Here is a 19,196-nt window from a genome sequence, read left to right as displayed (position 1 = left end):
CCAAGGGGCGCAGATGAGAGAGAAGAAAAGAGGGCTGCAGAAGGAGTGTGGCAGAAAAAGGTGGCTGCAACAGAGATCGTGGGGAGGACAAAGAAAATGGAGAACATATATTTTCCTTAGAAAGATATTTTTCGAAGAAAAAAAGAGATATTTTTCTGAAGAGGAAAGGAGACGGAAAAAGGAGTTTAGCTTAGGAGGACGGGAGAAGCGAGATATTTCTGGGCTGGTTGCTGGAGAGAGAGGGGGGGCTTTTTTTTGGGTTGCGGGAGAGGAGCTTTTCCATTGCCAAGGGTGAGCGAAGGGGAGAGAAAAACTCATTGAGAGAGCTGAGACTTGATTTCTTTTTGCTTGAGGAACCAGGTATGTACGCAGTTTTCTCCTCGTCTCTCATTATTCATTGATTTTTCATAACATAATGCTGTTTTGGGTGGATGTTGAAGGCCACTGATCTGTTTGTTGATATGCATGCTTGCACGTGTCCATCTTTTAATTTGATATGCTCCTGTTGTGGTTATGAAATGCTTGAGAATCATGAGGGTGGTTGCATCTGATATGGTTTACACACCTGCTCAGAAGATTCATGGATGATTCATGAAGTGGATTTCCTGAGATTTTCTTTTATTTATTCATCTTCTTTCACGCTCTGTTCCTTTTACTTCCCCCGTTTCTTGATATCCATCCATGGTACACATCCATTTTCTCATCCCTGCTCGAAAGAGATCCTAGAAAATCTGGAATAGTTGCCATGACAGCAAAGCTCGCCTCATCAGCATCCCCATACCCATCGTTCATCTATCCCCTTCTCTCTCTAGGTCGTCATACCCATTTCCTCACTCAAGCTTGCAGGAATCAAGCTTCCTCCACCACACCCATCTTCTTCTCGTTCATTCTCCATCTCACTCCCTTGCTTACATGGAGTCTCACGGATGCATGTCATCCTTCACTCCTTCACATACCTATTAAAACCACTCACCCAAGCCCCCATATCCATACAACCCATACCTATCCTTCATGCTACTCATAACCACGTTCATTCCATCCGGATATATCGCATCCGGAATTCCTCCCGCCGCCATTCCACCCGGACATATTGCATCCGGAATTCCTCCGCCGCCATTCCATTCAGACACATCGCATCCAGAATTCCTCCCGCCGCCCATTCCACCCGGACATCCCCCGCATCCGGAAATTCTTCTCCGCCAACATTCTATCCGGGCATCTCGCATCTGGAAATTCTCCTCCGCCAACATTCTATCCGGCATATCGCATCCGGAATTCTCCCGCCGCCATTCCATCCGGACATATCGCATCCGGAATTCCTCCGCCGCCATTCCATCCGGACATATCGCATCCAGAATTCCTCCCGCCACCATTCCATCCGGACGTCCCCCGCATCCGGAATTCTTTTCCGCCGACGTTCCACCTTCCCCGGACATCTCACATCCGGAATCCCATTTTGTAAATTCTTTTAAATCCTGGTGTTCAAATAGTCCTAATTACCTCATACTTCATCCTTAGAGTTTCTTTAAGTTCCAAAATCACATTTCTAATAAAGCTTTGCTGCCACTTTCATCTCTGGCAAGCAATTTTCATACCTCCTCTGTTTTTAAAATGTTTTGAAATAAGTAAGGAATCAAGTTCCGTAATTCCGAACAATGGAGTTATTTGAATTGATTCAGGCAAAATAAAATGGGCTCTGGTGAGGGCCTTACATATGTGAATTCATGACCAATTGATTGATTGATTGATTTATTTGCCATGCGTGATTGTTTTTCCATGTTCCATGATATGTATATAATCAACCTATGTTTGTTCACTAACCCCATTCCATGATAGCGCTTTGTCGTTTGCTGCTAAGGTACTCATTCTCTCTTACTCTGTCCATTCCTTATGCATGCTTTGATTCTCATCTGTGCATGATATTTTCGGGTATTCATTGATCTCCTAATTAATTGCCATGATTGCTTCATTTTATTAATAGAGACCCATTTTAGGGACTTAGAGGGGTGTTACGGTCTTTACCGTACCTTCCCGATAAGTAACCTGACCCTCGAACCCAATCCGATTTTTCGCAGATCACCTTTTCCAAAATAAGGAGTCACACTTAGGGTTTTTTCTTTATTATTTTGTTTACCCTTTAAAAATAAAACAAAAATAAGTGGCGACTCCAAGTCATTTTTCTTAATCAACAAGAAAAATCATTTTTCAATTTTAAATCGAGAGCTCGCCATTCGAGTGGGAAACGCATCGAGCAATCGAAATGCGAGATCCACAAATGTATTATTGATTATAGGTATTTATCATCATGTGAACCTTATATCGTTGACAATCTTAAATTTATTTATAAATAATATAGAAAACGTATTCAGGGTAAAATTATCCTCCAAATCATCACATCGAGCCCACCTATATCATAATTGTCGGAAGAAATTATCTATTATTTAAATATTATCTTTTAATCAGATGGTACTTTCTCAAGATCTTTGATCACCATCAATCATCTCTTTTCCTTTCTTATCGGCCTGGTCAATGCTCCCATTTATCTAAATCCCTCGTCTGTTTGACGAATCACATCCAAACAAAATCTGGACACGTTTCAATCCCATCACCACTATTGCTACTTAAGATCAATTATTTGGATGGCGTATGGTAATTAGGATGGAAGTGCATGCATGTGATGACAACGTGTCAGCTGAATCTTGAGTGTTGAGTGTTGTTGACACACCGTTTAAATATCCGTTTCTTCCTACCCTGTTCATCTGGAGTGAAAGGGATGTGTGCGATGAGTTTATTAGTTTCTCCATGGGTTTCTGGAGCCTTCACCCTCTCTTCTTCTTCCGCTTCCTCTTCCTCCTCCAATTTCTCCAAATTCCATTTCTCTCTTTCCTCTTGTGGTCGTGTGGTGTGTCGGGCTCAGTACGCGTCCGAGGACCTCAAATTCGTTTTGCATCATGCGCTTGACGCCTTGGGAACCGACATCGCCCATGCCAAAGTATGATTTCTTCTTCATTGTTTTCGAAATGTTTTTTTTCTTGATGATTTGTGTGGTTTTGCTCATTTTTTGTTTTTTCGTCTGTTATGAGATTGCCATCTTTTCGTGAATTTGGCGCGGAATTGTTTAATTCCGGCGAATTTGATGTATTTTTTTTGCGGATTTATGTGGTTCTGATGTGAAGCTTTTGAATTTTGTGCATTTGACTCACTACAGAATTCAATTTGCTGGTTTTTTTTCTTCTATATATCATGCATTCTTTTTATTTTATGATATAACGTTGATTGATTTTTTATGAACTTGTGATTTTGATCTGTTTTCTTCTGTATCAGTTCTATACAAAATTGATGTGACTTTGTTGCATTTTCTGGTGATGATGCAAATTTCTCCAATTTTGGAGATTCTGGTGTGAATTTGATAAACTTTTCTTTCAGTTTTTTCTCTTGCTTTGAAGAAAGGTGGTTATCTTTTGCGGGTTGATTCATTTTCTGTGATTTGTAGGTGGCAAGGGATGGCTTCTGTTCCGAAATTAAAAGGTTATCAGATATCGAGAGGGAAACAAGCATTAGCATAAACAGAGGGGTTGATTTGGGAAAAACAGCTCTTTACATAGCAGCAGAAGATGATTCCCTTATTTCGCACTCTTCTGTTCCTCTCCCTGTCGACGCTTTCATCGAGAGACTGGATGACCTTTCCATGGATTACTGCTCTCACTATAGCTCTGCATTCAGAGCATCACCTGAGATTTTTTTTGAGACTCTGGAGAGATATTTGTATATTAACAAGGTATATCTTATATTCCCAGGCGTATGTTGAGTTTTCTAGAATCCAGTCAAATTACTGATTTGCTCTAATAGAAAGGGATTTTTATGCAAAAGATACTCCTGTGCAGTTAAAAAATGCATTCAATCAATCATAATGAGAACATCTAGATTTGGGAGTTTTTTGGGACACAGTCAGGAATTTTTTTAGAGAAGAGTACAAGAACTAAAGTGAGATTGAAAAATGGATACATACTAAGAGAAGATGCATAGGTTGCTGTTCTGTAATTATTTTGATTCCATAATTCAATAGTTATTCATGTAATGATATTCATGAATCATGGAATTATACTGGATTATTCTGGTAATCATTCTATTGACTGAAAAGTCTGGCTAAGCTTCTGTAAAATTTGTGAATAACTTGACAAAATAAGTAAGCGTAAAAAAGGAGTGCATTACATCTAAAGGCATAGGGATGATACAGACTCTAAATGTATATTTGTTTCTATATTACAGGAAAAAAGTTGTTTTACTATACTGCTTTGTTTAATTTGTCCTTTTTCCCCTAATAGGCATACGGAAAAAATGTATTAAGAGGTACCTAACAAAAGAAGGGGCACAATCTAAGTACACACAATGAATACTGACAGCACTACACTACTAAACACCACAGCTAAGCTAACCAACTCTCATGTGTCCACTAAATCCAAAAAAGGCCACATGTGACAACCCAAATTCGCATCTAACCACAAAAATAAAGTCTTTTAGAATCAACAGCCTTACATTTGGTTCCAACAAAGCAGCCTCGTCTGCTGAGGACTTCTCTAACAGAAGGGCGAAACACCAAGACACTCCAAAAAAAAGAGAAGACCAAAGACCAAAGACCACAGAGCAAAGCTCTGTTTGCAGTGAATGAGGATGTGGGCTATTCCATATCATATTTGCACAGACAGCACTTATTAACCAAGCTCCATCCTCTCAAATACCTGATCTGTAGGGTGTCGTCATGCATACTTAAGCCTACAATTCTGGAGTATGCTAGGTTGGATTTTCATAATAATTATTTGGCTGGATTTTTTTATTGGATTTCCCATGTCTTTGCATTTCAACTAGTTTGATTTGTGAAGCCATCAAAATTTATCGATTCTTATCTTCTTTAACCTTTTCCACAGAACTTTGTTGCTTCTAATATCCTGCTTGTCTATGTAATATGTTTATATCATTTATAATTCCTCTTAATGCTATTTTAGGAATCATTAATGTTATGGCTCAGGTTTAAAAGTCAGCAATCTGTGTTTTTCAATTGATTAATTTAGTTCACTCAGTTACAAAATTAATTTAGGCCACTCTCTACTGCCTTTAAATGTTGAAACTATGCTGATAAATCTGGTCTTTGAAACAATACCCTTCTCATGATTTTAGTTGTTTTGCTTGAGGCTCCTTTGAATTGCTTCCTCTTGTACCTTTGACAGGCTTGCATTTTACTGGGGCTAACAAATCCTATTTCGTTTGGTTGAACATATATACTTTAATCAGAAACAACAAATGCTAAATTGATTCTTGACAGAAATGTAGGATAAGGATGAGATGTTCTTAAAGTGAAAACAATAAGCCCAAACAGCCAAACAGCTCCACTGCAGGCCACAAAAGACAGATAAATCTCAAAGGAGCATCAAACTGGTCTTCCTTTGGTCATCTGTTCCTATTAAATATCCTATTTGGGGTTTGATATTCAAGAAATCTAACTTAAATATCAGGTTTCCTGCATATGGAATTGAAAAGGTGGCTAGTTCTTACCTCTCATTGTACTGTGATTTTCTTGCTTAGGTCTCTTCTTTTTGGCTTGGCAAGAAATGTATGCAGAAGTATCAGAACCAGAGCAAAGGACTAAATAACTTGAAAGATATCCAACTTTTTTTCTTAGTCTCTCAAGTAGCTCATTTTCTTCTGCATATGTGCTTTAGAAGATGTCTAATTTTTGTTTCTTGTTGCTATTGGATTTTCTTGTTCTTCCTGATAATTTGATCTTGTCAGGGTTTCCGGAGAACCAATGCAAATCTGTCTGAATCACGGGCTCTATATCTTCATTCGGTATGGAACTCTGCCCTTTACCTTGTTCTTAAGTTCATAGTTGAGAAAAACATCTATTTTCTGTGTAGTCTTCTACTAATCCTGTATCTATGTTCCAACAGGTTTTAACACATCGTTCAGGCTCTGCTGCTATGCTTTCTCTTATTTATTCAGAGATCCTGAAAATGCTTCGGCTATGGGGTCTCTTGGACTTTGATGTTGAGATTTTTTTCCCTCACGATTCCCATAGCCTTCCTAGAGGCTATCATAAACAGAAAAGCAAGGAGTCTGATCAACCACATATAATGACATCACAATCCTTATTCGTGGAGGTAACTCTTCTGTTGTCTTGCTCCCAAGTATTTTGCCTTAAGCTGATTCTATGTCAGTTAAGTGGTGCATACTAGATTCACAGATTTATATGCTTTAAAGAATTGAAAGCAGATCTAAAACTAATCTGCATCATACTCTTATTATTTGAGGGCAATACATTTAAATAGACTTAGGTTAGGGTTATCAACCAAGTCCTGAAATTTCTCCTAGGATTATGGCAGAATTGTTACAGATAACAATCTGCCCTTTTTTTATTTTAAAAAAACATAAAAATCCTAATCCTACATAATCTGAAATAACAAAAAAACTGAAGTGAATTCAAATAGCTTGACTAATTCAAATTGTCTAAAAAATCTAATCTAATCCACTAACACTCCCCCTCAAGCTTGGCTGTAGATGTCAATGAGTCCAATCTTGCTTGTTATAAAGTCGAATGCTAGTCTAGGAAGCCCTTTTGTAAATATGTCCGCAACCTGTTGGTCTGTAGGAATGTATTTTATGTTGATTACCTCATTCTCAAGTTTTTCGGTGATGAAATGTCCATCAACCTCCACATGTTTAGTCCTATCATGATGAATCGGATTGTGTGCTATGCTAATTGTGGCCTTGTTGTCGCAATAGAGCTGCATAGAGAATTCACAGCTGATCTTCAATTCTTCTAGTAATTACTTTATCTAAATAGCTTCAAAAATACCATGAGCCATAGCTCTATATTATGCTTCAGCACTGCTTCTTGCAACTACAAACTGTTTTTTACTGCGCCAAGTCACTAAATTTCCCCAAAGTTGTGTGCTATACCCAGATGTTGACTTCCCATCTATGACGGATCCAGCCCAATCTGCTTTTGTAAATACTTCCACCTTTTTGTCTTCATTTTTACCAAAAAACAGTCATTTCCCTGGGTTTTTCTTAAGATACCTTAATATTCGATAGACCACATCAAAGTGTCTTTGGCATGGTGAGTGCATATATTGACTAACTACACATACTGCAAAGGTTATGTCAGGTCGAGTATGTGAGAGATAAATTAATTTTCCCACGAGCCTTTGATATCTTCCTTTAGAAATTGGATCTACATCAAACAATTTTCCTTTGCCTCCTTGTTCAATTGGGGTCTCAATTGGTTTGCAACTGAGCATACCTGTTTCATCTAACAAGTCCATTGTGTACTTCCTCTGTGATAAGGGGACACCCTTCTTACTTCTTGCAACTTCCATTCCCAGAAAGTATTTCATATGTAATGATTCGCTCCAAAACCATGTAGATATTGCCCGCTTTAGACCCAAAGGGGCCCTCACACCTTTAAAACGCATCTACAGGGTTAAGAGAAGTCCATACTTATATAACACCAGGAACTTTCCCCCCTATCCGATGTGGGATGTCACAAATCCTCCCCCATGTAGACACAACGTCGTCGTTGTGTCTCACGAGATTGCGGGGCCAAACAGACAAACACCCCTACAGGGCCAAACAAACCCTCACACTGAGGTTGAAGATCGGTTTTGATACCATTTGTAACGACCCGCTCCCAACCATGTAGATATTGTCCACTTTGGACCCAAAGGGGCCCTCAAGGCTTTAAAACGCGTTTACAGGGTTAAGAGAAGTCCATATTTATATAGCGCTAGGAACTTTCCCCCCTATCCGATGTCGGATGTCACATCATAGTTCCAAGATCTTTAATCTCGAACTCCATTGCCATTAATCTTTTGATCTCCTCCATTTCATTGAAGTCATCTCCTATGAGCATTATATCATCAACATATACTATCAGGACCGTAACTCTTTTATTGGATGAGTGTTTGACAAACAAAGTATGATTAGTTTGCCCTTGTGAATATCCGTGACTCTTGATCACTTTTGAGAATCTTTCAAACCATGCAGATGAGATTGCTTGAGACCATATAGAGACTTCTTCAGTTTGCACACTATTTTGCCCTTTTTATCTTCTTCAAAGTTGGGTGGTAGTCTCGTATACACTTCTTCCTCCAATTCTCCATTGAAGAATGCATTCTTCACATCAAGTTGATACAATGGCCAATCCAAATTTGTTGCTAGTGATAATAGGACACAAATTGTGTTGAGCTTTGCAACGGGAGCAAATGTGTGAAACCTTTTGTAATCAATCGTGCTTTGTATCTCTCGATTGAGCCATCTGGTCTCACCTTAATAGTGAACACCCATTTGCATCTAACCACGCTCCTGCCTCGTGGTAATTCCACCAAACTCCATGTATCATTCTTCTCAAGGGCTCACATCTCCTCAAGAACAACATTTTTCCATTCGGGAACAGATAAAGCATCTTCTATTGTCCTGGGAACATCAATTCTAGAAAGATTTGTGGTAAAGGCATGAAATGAAGGAGGTAGATTATCATATGACACAAATTTAGAAATAGGATGTTGTGTACATGACCTAACACCTTTCCTAACTGCAATAGGTTCATCTAGTCTATTAGAAATAGTTTCCTGAGGATGAAGGACCAGTTCCTAACATAGGTTCAGATTTCGGACAGTGCACAGTGCTCATGAGTGGCTTATTCCCTTGAGAACTCTTTTTCCGGAAGTAAACCTGTAGCTTTTGCTGATTTGGTATGGTTGGATTTGCCCTTGTTGCTAGGACTAGTACTGTAGGTGAATGCTATGACAAGGTTTCAGCTGGGACTGGTACTGCAGGTGAATGCTGTGACAAGGTTTCAGTTAGTGGTGAGGTTTCAGATGAGGTGAGCTCCGGTATGATGGATGGAGTAGCCACAGTCTCAGGTAATGGTACTGCAGGTTGCAATGGGATCTCAGATATGGGTAAAACAATGGTATCCCAGTCCCACATAGGAGCTTCTCTGTCTCGATTCTCCCCCTGAAGCGAAGTATGTGAATAATACGGGATTTCTTCAAAAAATGTGACATCTTGGGTGACAAACATTTTCTTTGTTTGGGGATAGTAACACCGGTACCCTTTTTAGGTTGGAGAATAACCAAGAAAGATTGTTTTGATGGCTCGAGGATCAAGTTTGGTTCGGTGTTGAGAGTGAATGTGGACAAATGTAGTGCAACCGAATGTCTTGAGTGGAAAGGTATTTGTAAGCATATTGAGATGTGGGAACTTGTGTGAAAGCATGGATAGTGGGGATTTAAAGGTCAAGGTGCGGTTGGGTAGGCGGTTAATGAGAAATACAGTGGTTAAAATGACATCCCCCCACAAATATTGGGGAACATTCATTGTAAACATAAGAGCACAAGCCGCATTGGGGTTAGTGAGTATAGAAAACCCCACTTTTGGGATGTTCCAGATTAAATTTTGAGAGCTGTTCATTGGGAACCTGGGCTTTTTTTTTTCTTTTTTTTTTTAAAAAAAAAAATCAATAAGCTGGGGAATCTGGGCTGATTAGGGATGTGTGGGGTGAACTGAGATGGTAGTGGTGGTCTGATCAGCATTTTCTCTAAGCTAAATGATTCAGGTTTGGCAATAGAGGCCAAGATCCTTGTATAGATGGAAAGCTTGGGTGAGCTGAAAAATATGGAGGTTAGAAACACTTCTTAATGGAGGGGGATTGGGGTAGTGTTTTCTCATGGCTTTCTCAAGGATAGAAGGGATCATGGAAATGGAAGCATGGATTTGGAAAATAAACCTTTCAAAAATTTTAGATTGTTGTGTTCTTTGGATGTGGAGGTTCACCATGGGATGGTGGATAGGTTGGCTAAGAGGCAAACTTCTTGCTAGAGATGTTTGTTGGATACTTTCTATCCTTCTGTTTTTTTCTCTGGTCTTTGATGTTTTGCTAGCATTAAGGGTGATTTAGACTCACAATTGTGGCAATTGTAATCTGTCTTTGTTATTCTGTTCTTCTGTTTTGGTGGAAGGAGAAATCATTCTTCCTCTGCCTTTTATTTCTTCTAAATTTCAATTGCATTGTCTTTTCTTATCAAAATAGGGAAAAAGAATTATTCTGAACATTGCTAATTGTTCAATTGACAACCACGGTGTTTTGAACAAGTTAAAAAGAAACTTTGTGTTTGTCGTATTTAATGAAGTATATTGCATCTTTTTTATTGTCATGTCCTACCTCTTTGGGACTTCCCAGGTTCATCGTCTGTATCATTTCGGGGTTGTATCCTGCTTCCATTCTGTGCAACACTGCTAAAGATGTTCAAGGACATCAATGAAGCTCTGCATTTATTCTTTCTGCTTGATTTAGATTTAGAATGGAATGTTACATCTAGCAGAAACTAAGGAATGATGTTTATTGCCTTGAAATATTTTAGTTACATTATGAAGGTTACACAACATTTATTGAGTTCTATCAGAGAGATGGAGATCCTATTTTGCATCATGAACAATGCAACCCCAGTTTCCCCCTGTCATAGGAAGTATAGAACTGACCCAATATCATATGACAAATAATTACTACTTCATCCGTTTCTTTTATTTTAGAGTAACAAAGTTACATAATGCAATACCAGATTCAGGAATGCACATCTTGGCTTGGCTTTGTTCATTTTAATAATGGGAGGTTTCCAGCATACATTCTCATTATTGGTGAATATCTTTAGTGCATTATTTTTCTTTATTGCTTTATGTGTTAGCATATTGCAATTCCTATTTGATTTTAGCATCCAATGTTGGAGCATTACGTGTGCAGATGTTGAGAAGCTTGAAGGATGCGTTCTGGCCATTTCAACATGATAATACCAGGAGCTTATTCTTGAGGGCAGCCCATGCTGCGAATTGCATTGATAGATCAAATATTGTTACAGAAAGGTCTTTTTGACTTATATTGCATTGTGATCTATGCATTTTCTTCCATATAAGAAGTTTAAGTTTGATTGAGACCTTTTTTAAACTATAATCCTGCTCAATGTACTATTTGTCCATTGCAGTGGCTTTGAGCTGGCATCTGCAAAGGCTGCTCAGCATAGACTGGAACGTGGCGTTTGGACCAGTGTACGGTTTGGGGATATGAGACGTGCATTATCAGGTGTGTATTGCAAGGATTGTCTCTCTTACAATCTAGAAAACAATGTTAAATTTAGTTAGATATTTGTTTTCCTTTGGTTATTGTTTTTATTTATTTATATCTGCTGATAATGGAGGAACTTGAGAAGGAAGAGCAAACTGAAAGTTCCCAATAGCTACATTTAATATTTATATTAGGAACAGTATTTGGCTAATTGGTGCGCATTAGTATATGGTGCTTGTTGGTTTACTTTCATGCAAAACTGTTGTTTGTAAAGGTGTGAGGCTTTTGCATCAAGGTGAGGTTCAAAGAAGACCCCTCACGCTGCATACTGGATGCTCTCAACTTTTTCTTTATTTATTTTATTTTTTATCAGAATAGTAAAGTTAAAGGGAAGGATGAAAGGTCCTTCCCACAAGATACAAAACCTAATCAAAGTAAGACTAGACTCCTCCACTATACAAGGATTAAAGCTCTCAACTTTGGAGGCTTGCATCTCAGCAAAGTCATATAATAATAATCATATCTCTTCTTTTAATATATTTGAAATTCAGAACTAGCAAAATTAGGAAATGGTTCAGTCTTGGAAGTAGAAAAAAGGATGGTGCTTAAGGCCAATGAGATTTATTGGAGACAGAGGCTAGTGTTCCTCACTGGTTAATTTCACTAACATTCTCTCACTGGAAAGCTATACTGTTTTTGAACTACTGGTCAAATGACCAGCAATAGGCTCCAAGGAAGAGAAAAAGGACAAACTGGAAGCTTTATCATTGTTAATAATTTTTGCAAGATTGGAATTTCTAAGGAGTTGTTAATATCACAATATTAAAATGAATTACAACTGATGACGACATCCTTTGGCTCAATGGATGAGATAATCATCCTTTTAAATGCCGTCTCTGGGCTGTAATTAAATTTTCTGTTTGCAAATCATCTTGGTACTTTTTTACATTGTGTGTAACAGAATGTTTAGAGAACTATGCATCATGATGTCTAGAATTTGAAGTTTCTGTTCTTTTCTATATGACAAACAAGGGCCCAATTTATTAAGAAAAAAAAAAGTCAAAATATATGTAAATTTTTAAGGAGGAAAAGGACATGAAAACTAAATAAATAATCAATAGATCAAAAGGCAAGCAATAACACACCCAAATGGCCTCCCATACACCTTATAAGAAAAAATAATAATTCCAAACCACTTCTTTTAGCCAAGTCACTACCTTGTTACTGTCTTTAGCTATCCATCCCACCACAGTATTAAGCTTACAATAGATCTCTACCAAAGGAATCTCTTAATTCAGGTCGTGACATAATTCTGCATAACTCTACAGCCTCAGAAATCTTTTGTTTTCTCTCCTTCCAGATTGAATCATTCAACAATGAACTATGGAATAAATCATTCACTCTTTGCTCCAGTTTTGAGGTCTAGTATTTCTATGTTTGTTGTTTGTTCATATACTTTATACATAAAATTTAATTATGACACCTTTGCGAATTTAACTAGTAAGGAGTTCTACATTTGCTCTTTTCCATTACACTAGAGAAACAGTGGGTCTAGGAATATGTATGGTTAAGGAGTCAGGGGAGCATGACTTGTGATTACTGATCGATGTAAAGGATTTGTCATCCTTTACCCATGTTTCATTCTTTTAAGTATAGTTAGTGAAATGAAGATTTTTGTAAGCATATCTCATATCATTGCAATTGAGATGGTGTTTGAACACCATAGAGTCAAACATTCCATTCTCTTTTTTATAGTGTTTGACTGCATAATCTTTTGGGTGTCCCTGAAAAATAGGTGTCATTCTAGAAGGCCTGGTGACCACAGAAGTGAAATCCAAAGATCAAAATGAATCTTTTTTCTTTGATGAAGTTAGAAATGATACTATTGATCAAAAGAATAGAAATGTTATTTCTAAATGGTATGTAAAATAGGATGGGGTAATTTTACCATCCATATTTTAAGGTGTAAACGTGGTCTACCCATGACACTTCATATATTTACAATATAACTTAAGTATTTGCTGGGTTATAATGTACCTTATTCTGTTTATTATTATATCTCCAAGTAAGACTTTCATCAGCCTACCTTGCTTTTCCTTTCCTGTTTTACTTGCAATCTCACCAATAAGCTTCCTCGCGGAATGTCTTAACACTCCTTAAATGTAAAAAGAAAACATTTATCTGTTGCTTTTATCCATGCACTCATCTTGAAATGGTTGAAACTTTGCCAGCTTGCGAACGTCTTATTCTCCTGGAAACTGATTTGACGGAATTGAGAGATTATAGCATTCTTCTTTACCACTGTGGATTTTATGAGCAGTCACTGCAATACCTCAAATTGTATCAGGATCTGGAGGTAACATCTTACCCATGTTTGGCATAGCAAAACAGATGACCATCAGCCGCCAAACTAAAATAAAAACAACATTTTATTTTCATCTTCTAATTGACTGATGAAGGATTTCCATTCGATTATTTTAGAGTTCTTCCACAGAGAAGCAGTTATCCAATTCACCGAGCAACCTGGAGGAAGATGCTGTGGCAAAACTGATGGTGCGCCTCAATCTCATTTTGATGGAGGAAGGTTGGAGTTGTCCCACACACAGAAGCTTCCTTGGTAATAATTCTGAACCATGGTAGTGCCTCAAGGACATTGTCGTTTCTTCGTGCAAAGAAGCTGGCATTGAATTTGATTCATGTAAAATACATAGAGTCATAGATTGTTGAACTTGGTTCTGCTGCAAGGAACAGGAGTCCGAGACATGTGACAACAAAATTATTAAACTAGCAGCACACATGGAGCTAGAGAGTTGGGCCATATGCCATTCTTTCAACTTACACCTTGCCAGATATTTGATATGTGATATTCATGACAGGAGCAGAGTCCATAGGATCATCAACCAGATCAGATGCTGAAACTGCCCGATCAAAGGATGAATGATGTAGAGGGTATGCATTTTATCATCTCTGTGCTGTTTTTTAAGTGCAATTGCTGGACTGTAAACATGATATATCACATGCAACAAAGTAAATCAATGTATGTAAATATTACTTGTGCCTGACAAACTGACCAAATGGATCAGTAAGAGAAGAGTTGTGTCTCTATATCTCTATGTAAAAAACCTTCTAGGTTTCATTATGAAAGAAAATGCAGTGGATGGTAACATTGGAATAAGTCCAAGAGAAATTTAACTTGGATGCTGATTCTAATACATCTTTTCTCAACTTGTTAACACAAAATAGAAGAGAAATCTACTTATAACCAAGTCGCAGATGGAAAAGATAGGTTTGAATTGTGGCCATGACTTCCTATGTTCTCTTTTTTGATTCTATGATCATAATCTCTGATTGACTGTTGATGGTACTTCAGTCTCTGTTGCTTCAACTCTAAGCTTTGACGTTAATGTCACTCACAAGCTAAAATGCTTCTGTGAAAGTTGGACTGGAGATTGATTCACAAGACAAAAATCTTGTTCTGACAGATCACAAAGAAAAATAGGCAACTTGCACTAGCTTTCAGTTTGTCCCGTCTAATGTCTATAGCCATTGTATTGATAACCAAGCTTTCAAGGTTCTCCGATTTCCTTGTTATATTTTCCAGAGATTGATGGGGGAAAACCCAGAAAATATTTATCACGAAAGTATTTATTTTCCTTTCAAATAATTGATTGCTGCCATCCTAGGCTATGAACCTACTGGTCTCAAATCCCTAGTGATTGTAACTTGTCCCACTTGTGTCGAACTCTGACCAAATCAATTCAATGGGTCGGCTTGGGCATCACAGACAAGGAACAATCAATCTTTATCTTATTTATTATACATTATTCTTATTTTTTCAATTATTTATATCTTTATTTAATGATTTAGACTTTTATATATATATTTTTAATAGCAAAGATAAAAGTTCAATAAGTATTTAATTAATTAATACCTTACTTTTTTTTCTAGATATTTTATTTGCATACGTTGGGTGAAATTTCTTAGGAGGTGTTTGCATGTCATTGAAAGTCAAACCATTAATCCATGATTTAGAAAAGAGACAATAGAAATTTTTTTTGCATCACATGGGTAGCTCCGAGCCATCACTAAAGTTATTCTGAATTTGGAACTAGTTGAATTTTTATTCTTCGTAGAATCTTAAGAATCGTACTAATTCACGGTTGTAATCATATCAAGGAAAACACTAGTTGAATTTGTTCTTAGAATCCTAAGAATAGTATTAATTCATGTAATCATACAAAGGAAAAGGAAAACACTAAGGTATCAAATCGATGTTTATCAAATTTTTCGTCTCGGTTATTGAATGTGTGTCGAAATGTATAAAATAAAATTATAAATTGAGATTATATTGAAAATATTCTCGAAACTTCTCTTTTGGTCACGCTATAATTCACTTTATTTCTTTATAAAAAAAATAAAAATTAAATAAATAAATAAGAGAGAGAGAGAGAGAGAAAATGACATACTTTGGTGAACTTTTATTGCAAAGTCGAAATTGTAGCGGTGAAGTAGATGACAGAGAGTGCAGGGCAGGATCGTGTGCTCACTGGCTACTCTCTGTATCCCCATAAAGCTTCATGATTGCAAATGTCCTTATGAAGCTGTTCTCGATTTATAAAGTTGATAAATGCAATGGTGATGAAAGGTTGTCCACTTTGATTGCATCTTTCGTCAGAATCAAAAGCTAGGGTTTTGTCTTGTCTTCCACTTCTGGTGCGTTTGGTGCATTGCCTTCATCAATAAATAAAATTCTTTAGCATTGCAATTTCTATTCTATACCACAATTATTAGACACCCAGTGGCCAGTGCCAAAGCAAACCCAAAAACAAGAAAAATAAAAAATATTATGAATGTGAGGAAATATTAGGCCTTATTTGACCAGGTTGTGGCTAAGGTCTACTATGAATTTGGATTCTTTTCATGAAATTGCAAATTAGAATTTACATTTAGAAATTTAATTTCTCAATCCCCCTGGTCCCCACCTGCCTACCACCCTTTCTTCCATTAGGCTCTCCAGCCCAGTACCCCACACATACCCTCTTCGGCCCCACTTACACTATAGTGTGGCAAATGTGGACGGTGGACCCGTACCCTCCCAAAAAAGGCCCAATCATATCCTCACAAGATCATCCCACACCCAATCGATGTCAACCAATTTTACTGACTCCCTAGGATGCCCATAGGCCGCTCAACGCCTCCAAAAAATTGCTCCTTTCGAGGTGACCCGTGGCCGTGGACCCATTTTTATTGGCTCGAGAAGACTTTTATTTTGAATTAATGAATATTAGGACCGTAGGTTAGTGGCGTAGGCACTTAGGATAGGTTGGAGTCTGTCCCTTAGACCCTATAGACTTTTTTATTTTTTAAATTTTTTGTATTTTTCTTATTGGCCTCCTACCAACCCCATGCAATGATGATTGATAATTGGCGATCCATATTATTCTCTTTAATTTTTTTTTTATTTGCAAGGTGGGTCTGCTAATTGGGTAGTGCTTCGTTTGGTAGATTTTCATTAATCCTTCTTGCATTATAATATTGATAGGAAAAAATCTATAATAATTCATTTATGTTATTGTAAGTGATTGAGAATATTTTAGATTGAAAAATATTCATTAAGTAGAAATTAATTGCTTTATTAAATGAAAATGGTGTAGGAGGTGATATAGAAGACAAAGGACAGTTGTCCCTTGCTTTAAAGGAGGAAAAAAAATGCCTTGCATGCTCAAGAAGCAATCTAAAAAGAAATTATTATTATTATGTTGAGATTCGGACAAAGTTGAAAATGAGGAGCAATTTATGAGTGTAGTTATTATTAATGTTTTTCATCAAAGGTATCCATGAGACAACGAGATAGTTTTTTTTGCATCTTTGTCCACTTTTATCACGTCTCAATGAGACGAGTTTAGAATTAAAATAAATAAGTTATAAAAGGATTTAGGGTTTTTTTTTTTTTTAACTTAAAGTGAGTTTATGTATTGTTTTATTACATATCACTCTAGATTATTATAAAATTAATTTTAAAAATAATTTAATTTTAATTTTTTAATTTTCATACATATAAAATAATTAAAAAATTATAATATTTTAATTATTTATAAAAAATATATTTATTTTTAATATAATTAATTTTTTTTAAACTTAATTAAAAAAAAAAAAAAAAGGTTCAATGGGGTGGGATGGGTTTGGGTAAGGGAAATTCACATATCCATCATGCTTAAATTTTTTTTCCTAGGGGTAGATGTGAATTATCTTAAATAAATGGGAAAGATTTGGGATAGGAGTAACCCGTTCATTGTCATTCCTAAATATTAATTAGCTTTGAGATCGGTACAAAGTTTAAAAGCTTAAACAATTTGTGAATTTTAATAATAATAATTATTTTTAATAAAGGTGTTTATAAACTCTATGGAGATGTTATTGGTTCTACTTGTAATGAGATTTTAGAAGTCAAAATTTATTTTTTTAAGTTTAATAAGAGTTTTCATCTTGGCTAATTTTGTTCTAAGCGCTTATTAATTTTAAAAAATTAAATAGAAATCAAGAAAATATACTTCTTATACAAACTCAATTTTATGCTTTTAAATTTTTATAATATCCATATTTTTTTGGTAGGATTAATGGTGTAAGTATTGTTAAATTACTAATTAGATATATGACGTTTTGTCTTTTGTAAGTTAAAAAGATCGATAAGTAAGGTGGTGTTTGTTTTTTTACTTAATTCTAAATAAAACCTTAATACTTAATAATATTAAATATTAAATTGTTTATTTTTGTAGTATTTTATTTCTATTAAGTATTAAAAAGTAAAAAAAACCATTGTGTTATTTTTTCTATTTAAAAAAAACCACATATTTTGGCTTTTTCTATTTAGTAAAAAGTTTATAATAAGTCATGAAAAAGTAAAAAAACAAATAACCTAAATTCTAAAATTAAATGGTTTTCAGCAAAAAGCCAAAAAAACAAACACCACCTGCCTCCTACTCTTTTTTTTTTTTTTTTTTTCCAACAAAAAAATTTCTAGATATGAAACATTTTGAATAAAGATATAAATATGCCTTATATACCTTTCAAAATCACTTTCATTTTTTTTTTAAATTTGAAGTAGTAATTTAAAAAAAAAATTGAACTAGTAAAAAAAATTTAATACCTTAATTTTTTTTAAAATAGTTTTTCAAATTATTATCTTTTCAGTGAAGGTTTATATAAAAATTATTATTTTTATTTTAAAATTAAAAAACATAAAATAAATTTTTAAAAAAATGATGAATTGATCGAATTATTTTGACTATGTTTGGTTTCCAAAAATTTGAAGAGAAAATACAAAGAAAATAAAATAAAGAGGAAAAATATAAAAAAATAAAAGGTAAAATAAAATGAAAAATAAATTTAAAATAGTAAATTATTTTTGTATTTTATTTCAAACTCACTTCACTTATTAAACTATTTTATATAAAGATTAAATAATTTAAAATATATAATTTTTTTACTTATATTAATCACATTTGACATTTTTCATATTTAAAAAAATATATAAAAAAAATTAAACTTTTTTCTTTTCTTTTCCTACTCTTTTTCAAAACCAAACCTCTCCTAGCAGCAGACTGGAGTCGAGCGTAGGTGCCGGATTCAAAAGGTCAAGTCTTAATCAACCAAGCACCGGCAACAAATGGCTATAGCCGAAGATCAAAGTATGCCACCAATCATCTAAATAGGGGTGGAATAACTTGACTTTGAATGAATGTAGATGATTGCTTAGAACCCATCTCCCGTGCAATTTGATCTCTCTCCCATTTGTGAAGTTGGGTTATCACCAAGCCTTTTTGTTAGCAATCAATGAACTTCCCCCTCTTATAATAGAAGGAAAATGTGAAATTTGTACTAGAGTAGTGTTTGGATGATGATAAATTAAAGGGTGTAATTGTACTAGTTCCTCCTGTGTGTTTTTATAAGGATGGATTTATAATTTTATTTATATATATTTTTAATTTAATTTTTTTGTATTTGATCCATAACTATCACAAGGGATTTTTTATTTATTTTTAAATAAAATATGCTAAAACAAATTTCACACAATTGGAAATTT

At 35.6% G+C, this 19,196-nt stretch overlaps 1 protein-coding gene across 1 annotated transcript; it reads left to right on the top strand.

Annotated features, from left to right (window-relative positions):
* Positions 1–207: 207 nt before the first annotated feature.
* Positions 208–14,325, top strand: LOC100249731 (uncharacterized). Its single transcript, XM_059741878.1, has 10 exons — positions 208–360; positions 3,325–3,398; positions 3,494–3,778; positions 5,788–5,844; positions 5,946–6,155; positions 10,796–10,914; positions 11,034–11,131; positions 13,345–13,469; positions 13,595–13,730; positions 13,990–14,325. The coding sequence occupies exons 2-10, from the start codon at positions 3,366–3,368 to the stop codon at positions 14,052–14,054; spliced, it is 1,128 nt and encodes a 375-aa protein (XP_059597861.1). The 5' UTR covers positions 208–360; positions 3,325–3,365; the 3' UTR covers positions 14,055–14,325.
* Positions 14,326–19,196: the final 4,871 nt, after the last annotated feature.

This window comes from Vitis vinifera, chromosome 13, assembly GCF_030704535.1.
Source record: "Vitis vinifera cultivar Pinot Noir 40024 chromosome 13, ASM3070453v1".
NCBI classification, from domain to species: domain Eukaryota; kingdom Viridiplantae; phylum Streptophyta; class Magnoliopsida; order Vitales; family Vitaceae; genus Vitis; species Vitis vinifera.
Note: the sequence above shows the minus strand (reverse complement) of the source record. Positions and strands in the feature narration are given on the sequence as shown.